Raw genomic sequence first — 23,167 nt, forward strand, 5'->3', positions numbered from 1 at the left:
AACTACGCAAACGTATTTGCTGTCACACAAACTTTCCTCGCATTTTCACAGCACACAAAGTAAAATCTGTAAACTGTTTGAATACGGAGGGCCTAATCGCAAAAAAGCATGTTGCTTGCCTACCAACCCACCTAGTATGTTATTTTCATAAGTAGACTACCCAGTGTATTTTTCGATTTCGGTTCCTTAGGTGCATCAACCAATGAAGATAGTTGCCTTATATCACCCTACGTACGAGGTGTCTGGGAACACCACCGCGCGGAGGGGTTTTGCGGCCAGCGATGCAAAGAGAAAGAGGGAATTTTGTCTCGGGCTCGCGAGGCAGCAAGCACTATGTCTCTACACTGTATATAGGGATTTCCTCAGTATGAATAATAAGAAGACAGCTAGATTTGTTCCTGTGGCTTAGAATGAATGACATGATACTTTGATTTCAATGTAGTAGATATTTTGCAAGTACATAGTTCAGCATTCAAGAAATATTTTGAAAATGAAAGTTAAAACTCAATAACAAAAGTCATACGACTTAGTGGAGAAAGGCTGCCAGGATTTGATATGCTGTTAAATGGTATTATAACATGAAAAGATTCATATTATGATGGCACACACTGATTCAATAATGTGTTGTTGTTTTTCTAAAAAAAAAAAAAAAAAGGCAAAAAGTGATAAATCATTTTTTTCAAAATGACCCATGAAATGGAAATTTGTGTGTGTAATGCAAACATTATGTAGTTTGGCATGCAGGTTTGGAATTCGCAAGGCAGTATTTCATTACTGTACATTTTAAGAGTAACAAATATTTGTAGTTTGGCCCTCTAACATTTTGCTTGGTAGGGAGCCCTTTGAGGGTGAAAAGGGGTGTGAGTGATGAATAGCTAGATGCAGGGTTCAGCCTGGAAGAAAAAGACAATGGGATAATTGTCCCCCTTACCCAAATTCAGATGGGACATAGTCGAAAACAATTAGCGCCAAGCAAAATGGAATTATATGATTTATGCGAATTAGCCGTTGTATCATTACATGGTGATATATATCTCTGTGTGTGTGTGTGTGAATTTTTTACATGAGGCATGCCCAAATGGGTAAGCAGCTGCATTAGCGAACGTAATTTTAAAATCGGCATGTTTTCTGTGAGTAATAGGGTGGTGCAGTGGTAGGTAATCTCAGTGCGCCCGTTGACGCGCTGAAGAGAATTCTAATGGGACATTTTCAGATTGTATGCGTCAATGGCGCAAGGCGCGCACTTGTCAACCGAACTATGTAGATGCTTGCACAAAGTTCCTATTATTGAAATTCAGCGTTATTTCAAGTTTCACACAGGCTGCTGACCAGTACATGTAGTGTGTAAAAAAGAATCTCATGATTTTGAATCAAAGTACTCTTTTTTTGAGGTGCAATGCAATGACGTTGTCTTTAGAGCAGTATCCAGTGTGTACATCTTCGAATAGTATTTCTGATTGAGAAAGCTCAACACATAATGACGTTGTATGTGAAACTCACAGGAGAAACCTGTAGCTGTCACGAAGAACAAACAACAAAAATGAAACTGTCAAAATGACAGGTTATTTTTCTGTTTTCAGGACATTTTTGTGTTGAAGTAGGACTGCGTGGCAGTGCACCCTGTTACAGTGCCTGTCACCTGCGTTTATTTGTCCTGCTGGTGAAGTCCTGTTTACAAGTCTTCTGTCTAACTGCAGTTCTGTCCACAAGCTGACACCTGGGGTCATATTTTCTCTCTCCTTTACAGGTAAGTGTCTTGTGTGTGTTTGGGTGTATATATATATACTAGTGGTACCCGTGCTACGCACTTTGTGTGCTGCGCATGCGATGTCATTTTGTTGGTTATGTGCTTGTGAAAATGTTGTTTGCACCCCTCCCCCCCCCCCCCCCGCACATTATCCCGCATATAATGAATTATATTCTCTTGGTGAAAAATAAAATGTTAACCCTTACACCGGTGCAATTCTGTAACACATGTTACATAGCCACTGGTGAATTAACAGAGAGAAAAATAACAAAAAACAGTCATATAGGTTTTCGCATCAATGGGAGGTAATCGGAACTGACCAAAAAGACTGCGCGACCGCACGCGACTATACAAACAAACAAAATAAAATACAGCAGGTATGACGTTTGCATGAATCCATGATTACGTCTACATGAACAACAGTGATAAAAGTGCGCATCTCTTCCCAGCCGTGCAGCGCTTTGAAAGTTGGAAGCATTAAAATTTAAACGGGTAAAAAGCCATCGTGAAGATATGAAAAAAAGCATGACGTCTAAAATACTTAATGATTCAAACGCATAGTATAACATATGTAATTGACAACAGAAAATATATACATGGTTCACACACACAATCGAGTGCACACATCCATCCATGCTTATTTAAAGTCATGTACACACACACACACATACATACATGGCATCAAGCAACACACAATTAAATGACACATATGGAATATGGAAAACGTATAATGGACATGAACATGGCAAGTAATTTACACCGTTACCTACTATAAAATTGATGATATATATATACCACTCACTTGCTATTCGCCTAAAAGCTTGCAGTGTGCTGTGACACATATAAGAAACCAGAAGAAAAAAGGACTTTACTTTGGCGAAAAGAGCATATGCTGCTTATTTTTGTACATAACTGCTATAACTGTATTTTTTCCGAACACTTACATGTAAAAAACATAGAGATATATCTTACCATTTCACTAAGACAGCCAAAATAACGGTCAAATTAAGGGGAGATCATGATGACGTACATGTCTATGGTTGCACCGGGGGAAAATATTTAGTCGCTGGAACCTATAAGGTTATACGGCGACTTATCAGGTGATAATGTTTCGAACTTATGTTTTAAAAATTAAGTAAACAAATCTATGGAATATTTTGGAGTTCCATTAACAGATAAACAGATCTATCTATCTTCTTATTATTTTAGGTTCGTCTGGGGTAGAGAAATAAAACACACAGCTAGGTTCGTCTGAGGTGCGGTCGCGTGTTTAGTCGAACCGAAAGTTGAAGAAGAACCAATCACAGAAGATCTCTTTCGGCGAGGTCAAAGTTCAGGTCAAAGTTCACTGTTGTCTGCTCAAATTTGCGAGACAAACCTCTTCAAACTTTGTTCGTGGACAAAATTGGAAGTCGGGACCTAGCGGAATCGATTTCCTGGGTCACGTTAGCATGGTAACCGAAGGAGAAGGCACAAATCCGCGCGGTTTGGTCACAGGAATCGAAAAACCACCGAAAACCCTACCAGTATTATATAGTAGATATATATGTGTGTGTGTAAGCCTGACTGCCTACTTGTTCTGTGTGAATAAATGAAAGTGGAGGAAAGGGAGAGTACAAACATAAAAACAAAATAGAATGAGCAAAGCCTTGTAATTACAGTGATACAAATGCAACCGAAGCTGTTTTGTCAATGTTAGCCAAATTGGCTCTACAAGGGTTGAAGTTTAGCTGTCACTGACAAAAAATAAGATAAGATGAACTCCTGCTAGAATATATGTGGCGGCACATGAGGAAAAGGGGCATATTTAAATTTGTTGATGAAATGTGATTTTTAATGCCTGGAACTATATATATATATATATATTAAAAAAAACACGCTAGGTAACATCCAAAAACAAAATAAAACACAAACAAAACACCCAGATTCGTTCTGTCTTTCTTATTTAAGAAACTTCAAGTTTTGAAATCCACAGGGGCCTAGCATCAAAGTTTTTGTTTTAACAGGTTTTACAAAAACTGTGCACAGAGATACAGAGTTGAACCCCTCCCCCCCCCCCCCCCCCAAAAAAAAAAAAAAAAACCAACCCCCAAAACACACAACACACAAACAAAAAACTTTTGTGTGTGTGTGTGTCATTTTGCAAATCCATTTGGCATGAAAGTTACATTTGACCCTGTAGATTTAAATAAAAAGAAAACATACCAGTAACCAGGTTAGGTACTTCTATATCAATATTTCGGCATGTAACTGCCTTCTTCAGGATGGTATGGAAAGAATGGAATGACAGCACATGATATAAAAAAAAAAAGATAAGATGAACTCCTGCTAGAATATATGTGGCGGCACATGAGTAGAGTCTAAAAAGCTGAAAGTGTCAAAATCAGTAACTTTTCATCAGCTTGTGACTTGCGTCCCTTTTTTTTCTCAAATTCTGTCTCGTATACATGTGTGTAGTTGTCTCCCTTGCATGCTTGTATAGAAGTTTGAATTCATAAAACTGCTCACTGTGCTTGGTGTCATGGCTTTTTGGAGTCGTAGCAGAAATCATTTACAGTGTAACTCTAAAAATATGAATGTAAAATAAAAGCAAATTCTGAGATTTAGATTGTTGAATTCACAGGGCGGGGATGTAGCTCAGTCGGTAGCGCGCTGGATTTGTATCCAGTTGGCCGCTGTCAGTGTGAGTTCGTCCCCACGTTTGGTGAGAGATTTATTTCTCAGAGTCAACTTTGTGTGCAGACTCTCCTCGGTGTCCGAACACCCCCGTGTGTACACGCAAGCACAAGACCAAGTGCGCACGAAAAAGATCCTGTAATCCATGTCAGCGTTCGGTGGGTTATAGAAACACGAAAATACCCAGCATGCTTCCTCCGAAAACGGCGTATGGCTGCCTAAATGGCGGGGTAAAAAACGGTCATACACGTAAAATTCCACTCGTGCAAAAAAAAACCACGAGTGTACGTGGGAGTTTCAGCCCACGAACGCAGAAGAAGAAAAGAAGAAGAAGAAGTTGAATTCACAAAGCTGTTATTTTGCTGATTTGTTAATTGTTGAAGGCAAATAACACATTTTCCCCAAAAAACATGAACATGGAACTACATGTACAGACTAGACTTCCACTATATCGTGGTCTTTGGGGTCCAATGAATCAGAATCGCGATATACGCATTCTACGACCAAAAGTTTTTTGTTTTTTTTGTTTTTTTGGTGGCCTCTTGTTTTGGTTTTAACCTGCGAACAGAATTTGATTTGGATGAGTACTGTTTGAATAGAATAGAATAGAATAGAATAATCTTTTATTGCCACGAAACCTAAAGGCTTATACGGCACAAACCAAACAACAGAAATACATGTAAAAGAAGAATCATTGTTTCTTCTTCAGAAAACAATCATGTACATATTTACCAAGCTGTAACTGAAGTGTTTCATCATGTATCAATTGACTAGGTAAACTATTCAAGTGTATGGGATTATTTATATGTTTCATCAATGCATTTCTGATATCATTATATGCAATGCATTTGTCTAAAAGATGCATTTCATCCTCCAATGTCCCACACTTTAGACATAGTCTGTTCTCTTTTGGTATGTTAGTATATCTCCCCGTTTCAATGTTCAAGTCATACGCACTTATTCTAAGTTTACACAATGCTTGCTTGTATTTTGTATCTGCTATTGATAAGTATGCTGCAGTTTGATAACCTTTTGCTGCATTTTTGTAAAATAATAATTTGGATGAGCTATTTACTTTTCTTTCCAATATTCTATATATTTTGCTTCTAATTTTTCCGATATTATATATCTTAATCTTTTTATGCTAAATGTAAACTGGTTATTCCAAACGTGATTTAACCCTAACGTTTGTAGAATCTGTTTCACAAATGATACCCATGGATCATTGTCTTGTGAATTTCTATATATATATATATATGTGATCATATATTATGTCTGAGTTCATCTGGGTGTTGTATGAGAAAGACAATAACAACTATTGAAACCTCTCTACTCTCACCTCTGCTGATGCAAACAAACTCACTCTTCCGCTCTGCACTCTGCAATTGAACCCCAGTCCAGAAACAAGTTAAGGGCAAGATATATTGCACAGCGGACTGGGTGGTCGAGTGGTAACGCAAGTGCTCGGAAGCGAGAGGTTGCGAGTTCGACCCTGGGTCAGGGCGTTAGCAATTTTCTCCCCCCTTTCCTAACCTAGGTGGTGGGTTCAAGTGCTAGTCTTTCGGATGAGATGAAAAACCGAGGTCCCTTCGTGTACACTACATTGGGGTGTGCACGTTAAAGATCCCACGATTGACAAAAGGGTCTTTCCTGGCAAAATTGTATAGGCATAGATAAAAATGTCCACCAAAATACCCGTGTGACTTGGAATAATAGGCCGTGAAAAGTAGGATATGCGCCGAAATGGCTGCGATCTGCTGGCCGATGTGAATGCGTGATGTAGTGTGTAATACAAAAATCCATCTCACACGGCATAAATAAATCCCTGCACCTTGAATATGTGCGCGATATAAATTGCATAAAAAAATAAAAATAAAAAAAATAAAAATCCCTGCGCTTAGAACTGAGAGGAGGGAAAGCTAGTAAGATTAAGAGAGACTGTGGAGCACTTTTCTCTGCAGTTTCTTCCACTACAGCTTAGAGCACTAAGAACCAAAAGAGGGAGGGAGGAAGAGGAGGGGTTGAGTGGGCAGTGGAGATAAAATTTGAAAATTGGTTTGAGGAGTGCTGTATAAGTCCATGAGAGAAAACGTACTTCTTCACAAAGAAAACCCGGACTGCAGACGAAAATTTGGTTATGTTTTTTGTTGTTGTGAAGGTCGGTCCTGGTTGTTTATTTTGGTCCAAGATGCCTTCGCGATGTAGCCGAATTCGCGATATAGTGGACCATGATATAGTGGAATTCTCCTCTTTACTAAAAATATGCTGGTTGTCGTCATATATCCTGCTTACATCTAGGGTCACAAGGTTTGTGTCACATTTGTGGAAGTCCACCAAAGCAAAAAATATACTGATGCCCAAACCAACTTTTGGATTTTGAACTGTTGAAAGACTTTTGTTTCTTAGCCAAGAGCAAGTGTACCATGAGTGATTAGCCACAGCATAAAAAAATAAAAATAAAAAAAGTCATGTGGGTGTTAAAAAGTATGTTACTATATCCGGCTGTGCATGTGAATCTTTCTTTTTGTGATCATGTTTTCCAACAGTAACCTCAAGTCAGATTGGTAAATATGAAAATATTTCAGGGAAAACAAACTAGGGATAAACCTCTGTGTGTGTGTGTGTGTTTGTTTGTGTGCGTGCTTGTTTGTGTGTTTCTGTGTGCGTGGGCTAATGTTTTGGAACATTGTTGGAATTGTACAGTAAAATCATTCAATGCCTTTTCATTGACATTGTCTTCACTCACTGTAAACTTTCTGAGTTTCCCAGTATACTGTCTGCATGGTCTGTTTTTGCTGTGGTCCCATACATTCTGTTCTGCTCTCCTGTTTATGCTGAAGTGTGACTGACAGAGGCTGGCAATCATGTGTCTTCTGAGCTTTACCCTACAAGCGTATATATGTTCATGTCTTCTGAGCTGTGAAGCTATGGTATTAAAGGCACCTTCCTTCTCCTGCAGGCCATCTTGTAATCCACCACAGATTGACCCAGGCATTTTTTGGACAAGAGTATCCATCCACTTGTACAGATTCCAAAAATCTACAGTAACTGTTAAGCTGACTTCTGTGAGGAGTTGGAACTCATTTGCTTACTTAATTTCATAAACTGAAAGCCATCTACGTCAATCTGCTAAATGATTTCAGTGACAAATGTCAACTATGCACAGATCAGCTGTTGATTTTGTGTGTGTCTCCAGTGAAAGGATCTTTTCATTCCTTGTAAACACCTGGACAGTCAGTTTGTTGTGGTGTACATGTTCTTTATCAGCTGAGTCCGGTATGGATCTGTACAGGTACACTTAGAACGGCACAAAACGTCACCATGGTATACGTAATAAGAAAGGTGCAAATATTCACGACGGTTCACGTAATCAGAATGGAGCAAGTTAGACGTGATTGCCCATTATCCCCGAGTACGCTAGTACAAGGGCTCAGCAGACTTTAATTGTGTGTCTGTGTGTCTGTGTGTCTTTCTCCACTTAACAGCTTATTGCTGGGAAACTACTGGGCGCAGTTCGTTCAAAAGTTGATACACTAACTTGATAATAGGTCCGATTGATCGTATTAAAACTTCATAATGTTACCTGGGACCTAAATGCGAAATAAACCACAAAAAACCGACTTGGCGGTGGGAGGAATTCGCGGAGCCACAGCCAGCCAGGCAGTCTGATAGAACAGCCGAACTCGTCACACATTGACGAGAAATATAGCGTCATAAAAAGATTACGTCACGGTCAAAAGTCTTTGACGTCTTTTTCTCTCGCGCGGTGTGTGTGTGTGTTCATTTTGTGCACATGTGTTAGTGTTACTGTTTGTGTGTGTGTGTGTGTGTTTGTGTGTGTGTGTGTGTGTGTGTGTGAGTGTTTTTGTGGGTGTGTGTGTGCGCGTGCATGAGTCTGTACTCGTGTGTGTGTGTGTGTGTGTGTGTGTGTGTGTGTGTGTGTGTGTGTGTGTGTGTGTGTGTGTGTGTGTGTGTGTGTGTGTGTGTAAGAGAGAGTGAGGGAGAGTGTGTGTGTGAATGTGTGTGTGCATTTTCACTGTGATCAAATAAAAGAGAAAGGCCAGTCACCACGCACATCCTCGGCTCGCATGCAATGTATTTATATAGCAAAGGGAATGCCTGTAATTCACACAGATCAATCACTTGATCTTAAACGTGCACAAGACAAAAACGTTCATACTGGGGGAGCGAGCCAGTCTGAAGAGTACTCGGGTCCAGCGCGAGCGTTTTTTATTTTTAACAATAACGGTGCAAATACGTATCTCGGGGCATGGAAGAAATCCGTGCCAGAGCGGTGCAGTTGTTTCTTCTAACCGCTTCCAGCAAGGAAAATGTGTTCTTGACGTATATATATCTGACTCTCATTTGCTGAGTACTTAGCAGCAGGAAAATCAATGACGCTCTGCTAATGATTACTCGGCCAGAATGTATCTTTCAATCTCGCACTCGGGCAAATTACGCACTCTCTTCTCTCCTTTTCACCGCAGAGCAGATTAATATTGCATTGGCTGTTCTGTCTTATGCGTCACGAGGAACACGGAGCATTTGTTTTGAGTTGCCATTTTCTTCTTCAAGAGGTTGTTGGGTTGGCTGGGAAAGTCTGTGAGTTTCACACAGTGTCTCTGAGGGTTTGCCAGGTAAGCTGGTTGCAGCTGTGAAGGAAAGAGAATTGGTGAAACAATTTGAAAGTGTCAAGGTGTGGATAGAGAAGGATAGGGGTGTACCCCCCTGCAGAGTTGGAAAAAACTGAGCTGAACTGATCACCTTTTGACTGAACTTGGGATAAAAGGTTAGTTGATTTTGTTGGATATAGTTTAGTTGATTTTGTTGAATTTGTTTGTGGTATCTGTGTGTGTGTGTGTGTGTGTGTGTGTGTGTGTGTGTGTGTGTGTGTTGGCAGTTGCAATGATGATTGTTCTAATCTTTCAGTATCTAATCTCTATAGCAGACACGGATATGCTCTTTCTCTCAATCACTCTCTCTTGGGCGCGCGCTCCCCCCCCCCCACCCCCCCTCTCTCTCTCTTTCCCTGTCTCACCGTCACCTGTGCGTGTACAGACAGGTGTACATTTTCAGATGTATCGGAGCGGAACAAATCGGTGAAATCTACTTACTGTCATTTGCTTCCAAAGCCATCGAAGAACATTTGTCAAAATAACGTATCTGTGATGTGTGCGCAGCAACATTGTCAGTTTAGGTCAATATTTGTTCAATGGAAATGAAGATACAGCTCTCTCCCTCTTTCTCTCTCTCTCACACACAGACACACACATGCGCGCTATGTGTGTGTGTGTGTGTGTGTGTGTGTGTGTGTTAGACCCATACTTCAACCAATATGTCATTAGCACATACTAATACTCATCATAATACTCTGTCATACCACTGACAGTTTCCATGGTGATGACTTGCCGCTCTCACACTTTTGTGCATGAGTGGGCATGGGATATTCGTGTGCTGGTGTTATGACCTGTGTGTGACTATAAGTATGCGCTAATTTGAAATTAATCTCAGTGCAAATAACGATAGCCGTAATATTAGGAGGCTTTGCATTGGTGGACTGGTGATGCGTGAGAGGTCATTTTCAGCACAAAGTGAAATCGATGAGGCGTTTAGATTTTGATGACTGTTGTGGCAATAGGCAAATCCCTGATTAAGGAATCTTTTTACATTTAGTCAAGTTTTGTTTTCTTCTTTCTATTCCCAGTGGCTGACAACGCTTATACCAACAACACCAATTCTTTGTCTAGCTTGCTGCGTGCTTCTTTCTGGGTCTGTTTGGCTGTCTGTCCGTCCGTCCGCCCGTCTCTGTCTGTCTCTCCCCCCTCTCTCCTCTCTCTCTCTCTCTCCGTCTCTCTGTCTCTCTTTCTGTGTCTCGATTACCCCTGTGCTTTCTCAACAGCACCAGGGAGATTGTTTTAGTTGACTTGTTTGTCCGATTTAGCCGAAAAAAACTTTGAAATGATTAACAACCACACCCCTCGTCTCATCCCTCGTCTCATCCCCCCCCCCCCCCTCCCCCCTCTTGAGAGATGCTAAGTTTTGAACAGCACCACAGCACAGTGCCAGTAAAATATTCCATTCCGAGTCTTGCAAAGCTTTTTCATTCTCAACCGATACAGAAGTCATGCATACACACATAACAGCCGAGACGCTCACCTCCGGTCAATGAAACGGGACGGAAAGTGACGGAGCTAAGAACGACAATCCCAGAACTGAGCGCGACAGCAAGGCGGACCAAAGCCTCTTATTAACTCCCTTGGATCCAGTCCCACAAGAAGGGAATCGAGTATACTTGATCTCTTTCTCTCTTGTGTAGGTATGGGGGGTCCAAGCTGGGGGTCTAAAGCTGAGCCTGCTTAGCGGTGCCAGGCCACAGGCGGGTCGAATAGGGTTGAGAGTGTAAGGTTGTGGATGTTATTGGGATGATGATGTCTGATTGATTGATTGATTGGTTGGCTGAGTTGGTCATCGTTCGGTGAAGCACTGAGTCCGAGTGGTCAACGTTGTGAGCGGAGAAAAGGTATGAAAGTGGTTATGCAAGATATTTTTGTCGGGTTAAGCTCGCGATTTTCTTCATGGTTATCGTCTTAGTCTTACGACCACCACCACCACCACCACCACCACCCACCCCCCTCTCCCCCCTCACACAGACAAACCATGTCATCCCCAACTCCACAGAAAAGGGGCGAAAGTGGTTATGCAAGATATTTTTGATCATTTTGATCCCCTTAGTATAAGCACCACGACCACCACCACCATCCCCCCCACACACACACACATACACACAGTGACACACACACACCCTTTCTCCCTGAACCCCAAAGAAAAGTAGTGAAGTAATCATGCAAGATATTATACTTAGTTCATCCTCGCAGTCTTCATCATTTTGATCCTCTCACCATTACCCCCCCCCCCCCCCTGGGGTCAGCCCTTCCCCCTACCTAACGATAATAGAGATGTCTCGAGCAGATGCATCGTCCTCTTGTGATAATGACACCGAACTTGATAATGCTAGTCCTGTGGAGATGTCCGCACATAAACATGTCATCCAATATATAAATCATTTTGTATTACCGAATAAGTGAAGCTTATTGAAGGCATACACGCACGCAGATTGTAGCATTTGTGTTTGTACACACTTGTGGGTGTGGGGTGGGGGGGGGGAGCGGAGAGAGAGACAGACAGAGATGGGGGAGGGGTGGGATGTGTGTAATTGGGAGTGTGTCTGCGAGAAAGGGATGCTTTCAGTGTTAAATAAAAATGTCACTTTGTGCCGCAGAAGGATGCAACGAGTCTCTGTGTGTGTGTGTGTGCATGCGTGTCTGCGTGTGTGCGTGCGTGTTTTTGTTTGTTTGTGGTCCCTCTCTCATCCCATAAAAATGGATTTATGGCTATTACGAAGTGATAAATGGTTTACCGCGATTGCTGTCAGAACAAATTGTTCTTTGGACACGGCATTCTGGAAATTACTGGCAAGACTGAAATTAGATTGTAATTTATAAACTACATTAAGTGGTGATTACATATTGTGAAAAATGCGCAAATTCTTTCTCTGTGTTCGTCTCTAACTTTGTCTGTCTATTTCTCCCTTTCACGCACGTACGCACGCACATACACACACACACACACACACACACACACACACACACACACACACACACTCTCTCTCTCTCTCACAATCACCCACATACACACGTACACACACACACACATACACACACACTGTAATTCTCTCTCTCTCTCTTTCTCTCTCTCTCTCTCTCTCTCTCTCTCCCCTCTTTCTTTCGCTCTTTCTCTCTCTCCAACACAAACGCACGATTCTGCGCAGCTTATGACATATTTCACTTTAAAATGATCAGCTACTTTAGTTGTTTACATTTTCTTACTCTTTTAAGTTGAAGGTTGTTTGATTAATCGTGATTCAATTCTGGTATGATTTCACAAGGACGGTGCGGGTATATGTGATTAGTTTTATCATTGCGAAATCGAAGATACCTGGCTGAATGGGTAGTCTTAGCACATTTCTATTTTTGTCCCCTCTTTACTGGCGAGTTTATCATACTGCGTCATTACTGACCGACGCCATTGTTATTCGTTGTTTAGTGTTTGCGTAAGCCTGGCTTACTACAAAACAGTTTTCCTTCTTTTCTTTAAACAAGTTTTGACTAAATGTTTTAACATAGAGGGGGGAATCGAGACGAGGGTCGTGGTGTATGTGTGTGTGCAGGGGCGGACGAGGGGGGGGTTTCTGGGGTTTCCGGAAACCCCCCCCCCAGCCAAAAAATAAAAATATTTTTGTGTGTTTTTTTGGGTTGAGTTTCAATTTTGTGGGTATTAATCAGTGACAAAATCTGCTGCCTGGAACTGGTAATGATCATCCTCAGAATGCACCAGCTTGCACCATTTTGCATCCTTTTTTTCAAAATTTTCCGGGGGGGCATGCCCCCGGACCCCCCTAGCAAGCTAGGCGCTTCGCGCCGTCGGCTCGGCGCTTCGCGCCTTCACACCCATATCTTCACAATATACTTTTGGAAACCCCCCCCATAAAATGAACTGATCCGCCCCTGGTTGGTGTGTGTCTGTCTGTCTGTCTGTCTGTGTGTGTGTGTAGAGCGATTCAGACCAAACTACTGGGCCGATCTTTATGAAATTTGACATGAGAGTTCCTGGGTATGACGTTTTATTCATTTTTTCGATAAATACCTTTGATGACGTCATATCCGGCTTTTTGTAAAAGTTGAGGCGGCACTGTCACACCCTCATTTTTCAATCAAATTGATTGAAATTTTGGCAAAGCAATCTTCGACAAAGCCCGGGGTTTGGTATTGCATTTCAGCTTGGTGGCTTAAAAACTAATGAGTGAGTTTGGTCATTAAAAATCGGAAACTTGTAATTAATATATTTTTTATTAAACGATCCAAAACCAATTTCATCTTATTCTTCGTCATTTTATGATTCCAAAAACATATACATATGTTATATTTGGATTAAAAACAAGCTCTGAAAATTAAAAATATTAAAATTATGATTAAAATTAAATTTCCGAAATCGTTTTACAAACTATTTCATCTTATTCCTTGTCGGTTCCTGATTCCAAAAACATATAGATATGATATGTTTGGATTAAAAACACGCTCAGAAAGTTAAAACGAAGAGAGGTACAGTAAAGCGTGCTATGAAGCACAGCGCAATCGCTACCGCGCCAAACAGGCTCGTCACTTTCACTGCCTTTTGCACTAGCGGCGGACTACGTTCAGTTTCATTCTGTGAGTTCCACAGCTTGACTAAATGTAGTAATTTCGCCTTACGCGACTTGTTTTTTTTTACTAGTACCTATCCTGGTTCCTTGCAAAAACGTTTCACTCTGTGCCTTTAAGTATTCAAACCGAGTCTAAAACACAGTGATTTCATTATATTTGTCGTGAAAAGAAACGGTCAAACCAAACATCAATCGTTATAAATGACCGCGGTTGCCGCAAGCGTGGGTTGACCCAAATAGAATTTCAAGATCTCAGTTTGGTCATGATTGGATAGAAACATTTAACATGATCATTTTCTTGGGCGTTATTGAAGCTAGAGCTTTGGAACTTCGCACACTCGGGTTTTTTTTTACTTCTAGATTTGACGCAAGTCTGGCTGATCCTGTTCAAATTGCCATGTCTGGGGGAGGGGAGGGGAGGGGAGGGGAGGGATCGGGGGGGGGGGGGGGGGGGGGGGGGGGGGGGGGATAAGTTGGGCATTATTATTTTCCTGAACGTTCATAGATCCAAAGCAGCAGTACATTATGCTTTACGTTCATAATATATCAAGTATTATATATGACGAAGGTGGGTCGTGCGAGCTGATCTGCTCTTCTTGTTATCTCTCTGTTGAGTGTATCAGCTTTCGTCATGGAGTCAGAAACAGTGGTTTCTATTTCAGGAGGAAAGTACTTGTGTGTTGTCATTGAACAGAGTTGGGGGAGGGAGAGGGAGGGGGTTGCGTGTTTAAACGAACTGAGGATGTTGCATCGATTTTGTGCAAATGGGTACGCCGTCGGAACGCTTCTTCATTAGCAACGCACGAACAGTTGCATGGGCCGAGAAAGACGTATTGACTTAATGACAATAGGTGTGCTGTGTCTACATTGTTCATGAGCACCCCCCCTCCTCTTTCACACAAACACACACGTACACACTTCGTCGATCCAACCTTTAGACTTTAATTTAAGCCTGGAAGTATTCCTTCTCTTGTGTTTGTATCAAACCGTCTGATTGTTACACCCCCGGTATAGGGGTGTGTATAGGATTCGGTCGATGTGTTTGTTTGTTTGTGTGTTTGTGTTCGCATATAGATCTCAAGAATGAACGGACCGATCGTCACCAAACTTGGTGAACAGGTTCTATACATTCCTGAGACGGTCCTTACAAAAATTGGGACCAGTCAAACACACGGTTAGGGAGTTATTGGTGGATTAAGATTCTACAAGGACTTATAGAGGGACATATTAATGGTCAAAGGGAAATAACCTTCTCAGTTGGTGGCAGTGAGAATGGTAAGGACGGGGATGTTTTTCCTACCTCGGAGGAATTTCTTGTTTTCTTTTGTATCTCTTTGAGTCTTTTTACCTCCACCCCCATCCCCCCTTCTTACTCAATTTTGCTTTTTTAAGCCGCCATTCGAATAATGGGGGGCTTACTGGATTTGCTCTGTTTGTTTGTTTGTTTGTTTGTTTGTTTGTTTGAGGCGGGCGGGCCGGCGGGCGGTCAGTCGGTCGGTGTTTGTCGGGTAAGACTTGTATCTCTGGGTCAAGCTCAAATATTGTGAATTGTTAGGAATAGGCTTTGTTTTTTTGTAGGCAAACAATGACATTCCTAACGGTAGTCAAACGGAAGATATTAGCTTTTAACGGACAAACCGAGCCAGGGGACGAAACCCACTGACGCGTGCGGGAATTCCCGCAGGTTACTTCCCTTTCTTCTTTTTGGTTCACTATATTTTTAGATCAGTGTTTTGGTTTGGCAGCCGCCATGCTTTTGTTCAATTTCATTTTACGTGCTCCGATATTTGGATGCTTCGTTGGGCGGTAACAGTGGAGTTTGTTTTATTGGTGTGTGTGGTTCCGTGGTACGGACTCGTTTGCCAAATAATGTTTTGGTCTTATGTTATTACTAGCATTTTGTTTCTCACTTCGACTCTATATATTCTATAAGAATCAGACAGTGTAAAAGTATTACCATCAACATACTCAGTTTGCTGAAAAATAACTTTGATTTGAGTTATCTCCCTTCCTTAGGAACGTTTTAGAAGATAGTAGAGATTCAGGGCCAAAAACATATAAATATGTTATATTCGGATTAAAAACAAGCTCTTAAAATTAAAAAATATAAAAATTATGATTAAAATTAAATTTCCGAAATCGATATAAAAACAATTTCATCTTATTCCTTGTCTGTCTGTCTCTGTTCTCTTAGCTTCCCCTCTCTGTCGGTGACTACTCTCTCTCTCTCTCTCTCTCTCTCTCTCTCTCTCTCTCTCTCTCTCTCTCTCTCTCTCTCTCTCTCTCTCTCTCTCTCTCCCTCTCTCTCTCTCTCTGAATATGGTTTGAAACAGTTTTGCGTGACTTAAGGTCGCGGCCGGTTTGGAATCCGGCCCGGGACGGACACGGGTCAACTGTTTGACTGTATCCATGTCCCACCCCCGTTTCACCACATGGCGGCGTATTGACCCGTTATGGTCAACCCTTGTTTCTCCTGCTCCCTTCTTTTCTCCTGCTATCAGTTTACCCCTTCCCTTCAGAGAGTATGTTTACTGCCAATATTGTGTCTATTACGAACTCGGTTTCTCTGTGTGTGTGTGTGTGTGTGTGTGTGTGTGTGTGTGTGTGTGTGTGTGTGTGTGTGTGTGTGTTCTGATTTCGCTTTTTTTCCCTACTTTTCGTGCGTAAAAAACCCACCAACACACACACAAACACAAACACACACATACACACACGCACATACACTTTCTCTCTCTTTCTTCCTCCCTCTCTCTCTCCCCCCTCTCTCTCTCCCCCCTCTCTCTTTATCCCTTCTCTCTTTCTTTCCCCGTCTCTCTTACTCTCTCTCTCACTCTCTGTCTCTCTCTGTCTACGCCCCCACCCCCCCTCCCCCCTCCTCCCCCCCCCCCCCCTTCTCACTCTGAGTATCGTCGCGCGCGAGTGCGTTCAGGCGCGTTAAATACGAACATTGATGTGTCAGTCTATGTTTTGCAATGTGTTTATACTGCTAACGCTACATACGAAAGTAACACCGCGGAATATATCCGTTTAGACTTATAATCCATTGGCAGCGGAATAATGGCATGGGTGTCACTGGCCAGTCAAGGCTTTGACATTCTTTCTTTTCACTCTAGTTGCCACCTTAGCCGACTCTAGAATGGTGCCTGGTTTTGTAAGTGCTCAGCGGTGGTGAAATGGTGCGACACCAAAACAGCAACATTGTGTTTGGTGAGAGAGAGAGAGAGAGAGAGAGAGAGAGAGAGAGAGAGAGAGAGAGAGAGAGAGAGAGAGAGAGAGAGAGAGAGAGAGAGAGAGAGAGAGAGAGAGAGAGAGAGAGAGAGAGAAAGAGAGCGAGAGAGCGAGAGACACAGAGAGAGAGAGAGAGGGAGAGAATCGGCAACCAGTCATGCGCATCGATGAATGTTTCAAAGAACTATGTAGCCATGTGATTTAGGAGAAAAGATCCTCTTTTCACTTTTATTTTTTATTGTTTGTTTGTTTCCCTTTTTACAATGAAAGTTGTTTGTTCATATCAGTGCTTCTTATTGTCTTTAGATGCCAAGAGACTGAGTGATAGTGATTCCGCTTTACTCTTATTTATCCTTCTTGTCTGTGTATTCGGAGCGCTTACATACCCGATTTTTCTCAGATGTCCGAAATATCGTCTTTAGCAATCTGTTTTAGTGCCTGACTTGGTCGTGATTTTAGCAGAAAAGAGAAAATATCCAGAAACTTCTCATCATTTGCAGCCCAGAAACTTTACAGATAATGACTGAGAGGGAGAAAACACTAGTCTGAAAAAGATTTGTTCTTGCAAGCATGGTTCTTCTGAAAATCGCGAAACCACTTTGGTAAAAGATGATTTTGAGTCCACATACTCCTCATACATTCTGGTTTTCGTGATATCCGCTTGATTTGACACGACCACACCAAAAGCAAATAAAGAGAAACATATGATTATGTTTCTTATTCTACTTATGATCACACTCGTGCATGTTTTGTCACCAGAACAGACAACGTCGCAAACAGACAACGTCGCAGGCGCCAATCCGTCGGAACAGCATTGTGCGCACACAATTGAAAATAAACAAACTAATGCCAGACCTGGTCAGATAGAAGGCGAGGGCTCACAGTTACAACACCCGAGCTACGTTGATCAATAGGTGTTCATGTATATTCCAGAGAACATTGTACAAGTTGGGTCCTGCCTGGCCTGTTTTGCCGACAAGTATATATATATATGCCAGACAATGTGTGCTTAGTCATTCGTGACTGCAGACCTGCTGGCCACTGCGCCAGTTTTGCTCTCGCTTTTCACATACCATGACTGGGGAGCTGTGGGTTTTTCAGTGAAGCGGACGGATTAAATTCGACATCGTGTGTGTGATTCTGGTAGTAGAACTTCTCTTTTCTGTGTGTGTGTTTACAAGGTGTTAATGTGTGTGTCTTGGACGACGGCGAAGACAAGAGTGTGGTTTTGAAGTGAACATTTAGTTGTCGTTCGTTTTCGTGTGTGGAGTTTACCTGCTACACTCCAACAGAAAACCATGTATGCCGGGACACCCCAACGGCCGGGGTCGTAAGTATTTTTTATGTTTTATTTTTTCTTTTCTTCATTCACTTTTTGACTCACATGCGAAGCAAAAGTGAGTCTATATACTCACCCGAGTCGTCCGTCCGTCCGTCCGGACGTCCGTCCGGACGTCCGTCCGGACGTCCGTCCGTCCGTCCGGAAAACTTTAACGTTGGATATTTCTTGGACACTATTCAGTCTATCAGTACCAAATTTGGCAAGATGGTGTATGATGACAAGGCCCCAAAAAGCATACATAGCATCTTGACCTTGCTTCAAGGTCAAGGTCGCAGGGGCCATAAATGTTGCCTAAAAAACAGCTATTTTTCACATTTTTCCCATTTTCTCTGAAGTTTTTGAGATTCAATACCTCACCTATATATGATATATAGGGCAAAGTAAGCCCCATCTTTTGATACCAGTTTGGTTTACCTTGCTTCAAGGTCAAGGTCACAGGAGCTCTTCAAAGTTGGATTGTATACATATTTTGAAGTGACCTTGACCCTGAACTATGGAAGATAACTGTTTCAAACTTAAAAATTATGTGGGGCACATGTTATGCTTTCATCATGAGACACATTTGGTCACATATGATCAAGGTCAAGGTCACTTTGACCCTTATGAAATGTGACCAAAATAAGGTAGTGAACCACTAAAAGTGACCATATCTCATGGTAGAAAGAGCCAATAAGCACCATTGTACTTCCTATGTCTTGAATTAACAACTTTGTGTTGCATGACCTTGGATGACCTTGACCTTGGGTCAAGGTCACATGTATTTTGGTAGGAAAAATGTGTAAAGCATGTGAGTCGTATGGGCTTTGCCCTTCTTGTTTTCTATTCTTATTTAGTTATTTAGGTTGTCCCTGCATGTTTGTTCGTTTGTATTCTGATGAAGTGGCTTACAACTTAGGTAAGAACGTAGCTACCTGAATACCATAGTGTGTGTGTGTGGTATGTGTGTGTGTTTGTGTATGTGTGTGTGTATGTGTGTGTGTTGTGTGTGTTTGCCACGGTGTGTGCGTGCGTGCGCACGCATGTGTGTGTGTGTGTGTGTTTTCTACTTTTCTTGTCACGTCGTTATTATAACTGACGAGTGTACATTTACCCTTTCTGTCATACTCCTTTCTGTCGGAAACTGCCAGAGCTGCCACGTTTTTTGATTGTTGTTTATTTAAGGATGATAAATGAGGGTGATATTGATTCTTATCGGCGCCTCCTCATTGAGAGTATTGGTGAGAGAAACTCACTACAATTCAGATGCAAGGGAGAATTTATAATCAGATGTTGGCAGAGTTGCACACTTGTGTACGTTTAAGCGCATGTACTCGCGTGTCAGTCTGTCCGTTTGTCTGTCCGTTTGTCTGTCCGTTTGTCTGTCCGTTTGTCTGTCCGTTTGTCTGTCCGTTTGTCTGTCCGTTTACCCGTCTGTCTGTGACCGCGTTCTTCTATCTCTCTGGAAGGGAATTGTGTGTGTTTTTCTCACCTAGGTGGATGTTGTCAGTTCATTTCATTCTTTTGCAGTGTCACTATTGTGTGCAGGAGACAACGTGGCAGTGTTTGCACTTTCAGAATAAATAGACGATTTTTGGAAATGACTTCGTCGGGTTTCTATGGGCTGTGAAAGAGTGAATGCCCTTGCTTTTCCTCGGACAAATAACTTCACACGTGCTCCTGTCAACGTGTTTCCGACACACCCCTCGCTAGTGATTGGCCCCTCCAATGTTTGTCCGAGTAAGGGGCGGGGATGTAGCTCAGTCGGTAGCGCGCTGGATTTGTATCCAGTTGGCCGCTGTCAGCGTGAGTTCGTCCCCACGTTCGGCGAGAGATTTATTACTCAGAGTCAACTTTGTGTGCAGACTCTCCTCGGTGTCCGAACACCCCCCGTGTGTACACGCAAGCACAAGACCAAGTGCGCAACGAAAAAGATCCTGTAATCCATGTCAGAGTTCGGTGGGTTATAGAAACACGAAAATACCCAGCATGCTTCCTCCGAAAACGGCGTATGGCTGCCTAAATGGCGGGGTAAAAAACGGTCATACACGTAATATTCCACTCGTGCTAAAAACACGAGTGTACGTGGGAGTTTCAGCCCACGAACGCAGAAGAAGTCCGAGTAAAAAGCAAGGGCATTGACTCTGTCGCAAGCCATACAATCCCTAGTTATTTTCGGAATTTGTCTATTACATTGCATTTAAAATTTACAGTTCAATGGAAGATTTTTCAACACGTACAGTGTCAGTTGGTTTAAACATTACTTTATTCCATTTTAGTATTGTGACATGTGTACAATATTAATGTTGGCATTGAGCATCCTAATCAAGCATAATGCTTGTATCTATATAATTATTAGCGAATCCGTCAGTTTAATGGCGCGGCTTGGCACTTACATCCGAGTCGACAGCCAGCAACCTCGAGATCTTGAAACTTGCCCGGTTGAGTGATTTGAGAATGTCTGCTGTGGAGTGATATTGGATGGGAATAGGGGCTCCGTGCTGACAAGGTGGCCGATTGCTTCGTTCTTCTCCTCGTGTGTGTGTGTGTGTGTGTGTGTGTGTGTGTGAGTGTGTGTGCGCGTGCGTGTGTGCCTGAATATGTGTGTGAGAGAATGTGTGTGTGTGTGTGTGTGTGTGTGTGAGAGAGAGAATGTGCGCGTGTGTGTGTGTGGATATGTGTGTGAGAGAATGTGTGCGTGTGTGTGTGTGTGTGTGTGTGTGTGAGAATGTGTGTGTGTGTGTGCATGTGGGTGTGCGTGCGCAATATGCGCACGTGCTACCAGGCAGGCAAAAATTGCCAGACGCTCGTGATGATTGGAAGTGGAGGTGTTACCGCGTCGATCGATCACAGTGCAACCTGAAACCTTGCGAGTGGAAGCCAAGGTCGTTGGCACGACACAAAAGCACAATTGACTTTGGTGAAAATAATATCCTTTATCGCCAGGTCATGCGGTGTGTTGGAGACGCCTTATCTGTTTACCTAGCATGCGGAAGCCTGCATCATTTATATTGCTTTTGAGTGTATGTGTGTGTGTGTGTCAGGGAAGGGGGGGGGGGGGGTGAAGTGTTTAAGGCACATGACGGAAGATTCTCACAATACAAAATCAAATCGAACGAATCTTTTTCTCCCCCTAGTCGTCTATCTGTGTGTCTGGCTTGCTAATGGGCTAGCTGGCTCGCTCGCTTGGAGCCTTTATTGGTCCGTATAACGTCAGTCAAATTATCAAGAAGCACGGAGGGACGGCAAAGGGGAACAGAGATCGATCCAAAAAAGAAGGATGTAGGCAAAACACTAAAGAAGGTACCTTTTACGTGCACTAATCCTTAGTTCAAAGTAACATTGACTTTGTGTCAGTATTGTTGTTATTGCTATCCCTCCACTGACTACGGGAAGAAATGGGGGTTAAGTGGAAGATGGCATTAAAGTAGGACTTATCAAGCGAACAACAGGGGTCCGTCACACGGGAGTGGTGACAGTAAACATTGGAGTGTTACACGTGATATATCATCCAGCCTAGAACACCTCGACCGTTGCGCGAGATTGGTTGTTGGTGTTTCATGAGTCCCCAAGTTCGACCTCTCTGTCTGTTGCGGACCTCATTGCAAGAGGTACGACTAGCTAGAAATATCGATGAACTTTGATGTTTAGTGGATGAAGTTTAACGCGAACATGAGCGAGCGTTTGGAAACATTCTGGTACGTTCAAATCCGGGCACACAGACAAACGCGCGCGCGCATACACACACAAGCACGCACGCACGCACGCACGCACGTACGTACTCACACACACACACACACACACACACTAGCCGCGCACGAGTGCTCGCACACAGAGAGAAAGACAGGGGTGGGGGTGGGGGGGGGTGTTTCCTCTATCCTCTTAGCTCTCCGCCTTGATGTAATGTCAATTTGTTTATTTCACACTTGTGTGCATTTTTTTCTTCTTGCTTTTTTCGCTTTTAAAATTCACAGAAGACAATAGCGTACACGCATCACACAGTGAAATGCCCGGCGGTGGTTCGGTGCGAGTGATTTATGACGTACGTGCGTGTTGTCAAGATACGCTTCAAATATTGATTGTGCACCTTTTTTTGGACCCTGACATTGTGTGTTATTATTTTCGTCCCTAGAGTCCTCCCCTCCTTCCCCCCTCCCCCCCCCCTCCCCGTCCCTCTTTCTATCTCTTTCGCCGTCGACGCGTTACGCGAGTTGTTTCTATTGTTGTTGTTTTTTTTACCCAGTATGCCTTGGTCGGCCATAGTTCGTATAAAGCATCAGTCCTGCACAATGTTCGTCGTCAGAATTTCATGGCTAGTTTCAGCACTTTCGCCGAATTCGCATGCGTACGCCCTTGGACACATGCGAATTTCGGCCGTCGATTGAAAAAATCAAACATAGCAGAGTTTTCGTCGTGGAAATGTCCTCGCTGTAGTTAGCACTATATAACACAGACATAACTCGGCCGCCGATTGAAAAAATCAAACATAGCAGAGTTTTCGTCGTGGAAATGTCCTCGCTGTAGTTAGCACTATACAACACAGACATAACTCGGCCGCCGATTGAACAACTCGTTTTCAAAAAGGTTAGTTCACGAACGCACCTTCGTCGTCGCTCTGTGATCTAGGTTTGTGCAGCGATTGGTTCCTTCACCGCCGAGAGACGCAACGTTTGCTACGTTTCGCTATGATTTGAACCTGTCGTACCTACGTTCTCATCATAAACCTGACTGATAATGAAGACTTTTCATCTCCGTAACTTTCTTGTTTCTTGTTTATTCTACAATGTTACTGAAGAGAAACGCACAAAGAAACACGCGAGAGAAAAAAAGCAAGCAAACCAACCAAAACAACAACAACCAAAAACAAAAACATACCACCAACAACAAAAACAACACACACAAAAACAAAGAAGAACAAGTCGCGTAAGGCGAAAATACA

General features: G+C 42.6%; 1 protein-coding gene and 1 long non-coding RNA gene across 4 annotated transcripts in view; one reads left to right on the forward strand and one right to left on the reverse strand.

Annotated features, from left to right (window-relative positions):
- LOC138961526 (uncharacterized) overlaps nt 1-23,167 on the reverse strand; it is a 104,873-nt gene that overhangs the window by 8,947 nt on the left and 72,759 nt on the right. The window lies entirely within an intron of this gene.
- Nucleotides 1-23,167, forward strand: part of LOC138961520 (tubby-related protein 3-like) — a 98,024-nt gene that overhangs the window by 295 nt on the left and 74,562 nt on the right. For 2 of the 3 annotated variants that reach the window (XM_070333177.1, XM_070333180.1), the window contains exon 2: nt 1,581-1,747. Coding sequence is in view for 1 of the 3 variants with exons in the window: in XM_070333179.1 (XP_070189280.1) it covers nt 18,209-18,240 (32 nt within the window). In the remaining 2 variants the exon portion in view is untranslated. Of the gene's footprint in view, nt 1-1,580; nt 1,748-17,693; nt 18,241-23,167 lie in introns of those variants that run through there. The other variant, XM_070333179.1, reaches the window with a different exon arrangement.

This window comes from Littorina saxatilis, linkage group LG3 (genome assembly GCF_037325665.1).
Source record: "Littorina saxatilis isolate snail1 linkage group LG3, US_GU_Lsax_2.0, whole genome shotgun sequence".
NCBI classification, from domain to species: domain Eukaryota; kingdom Metazoa; phylum Mollusca; class Gastropoda; order Littorinimorpha; family Littorinidae; genus Littorina; species Littorina saxatilis.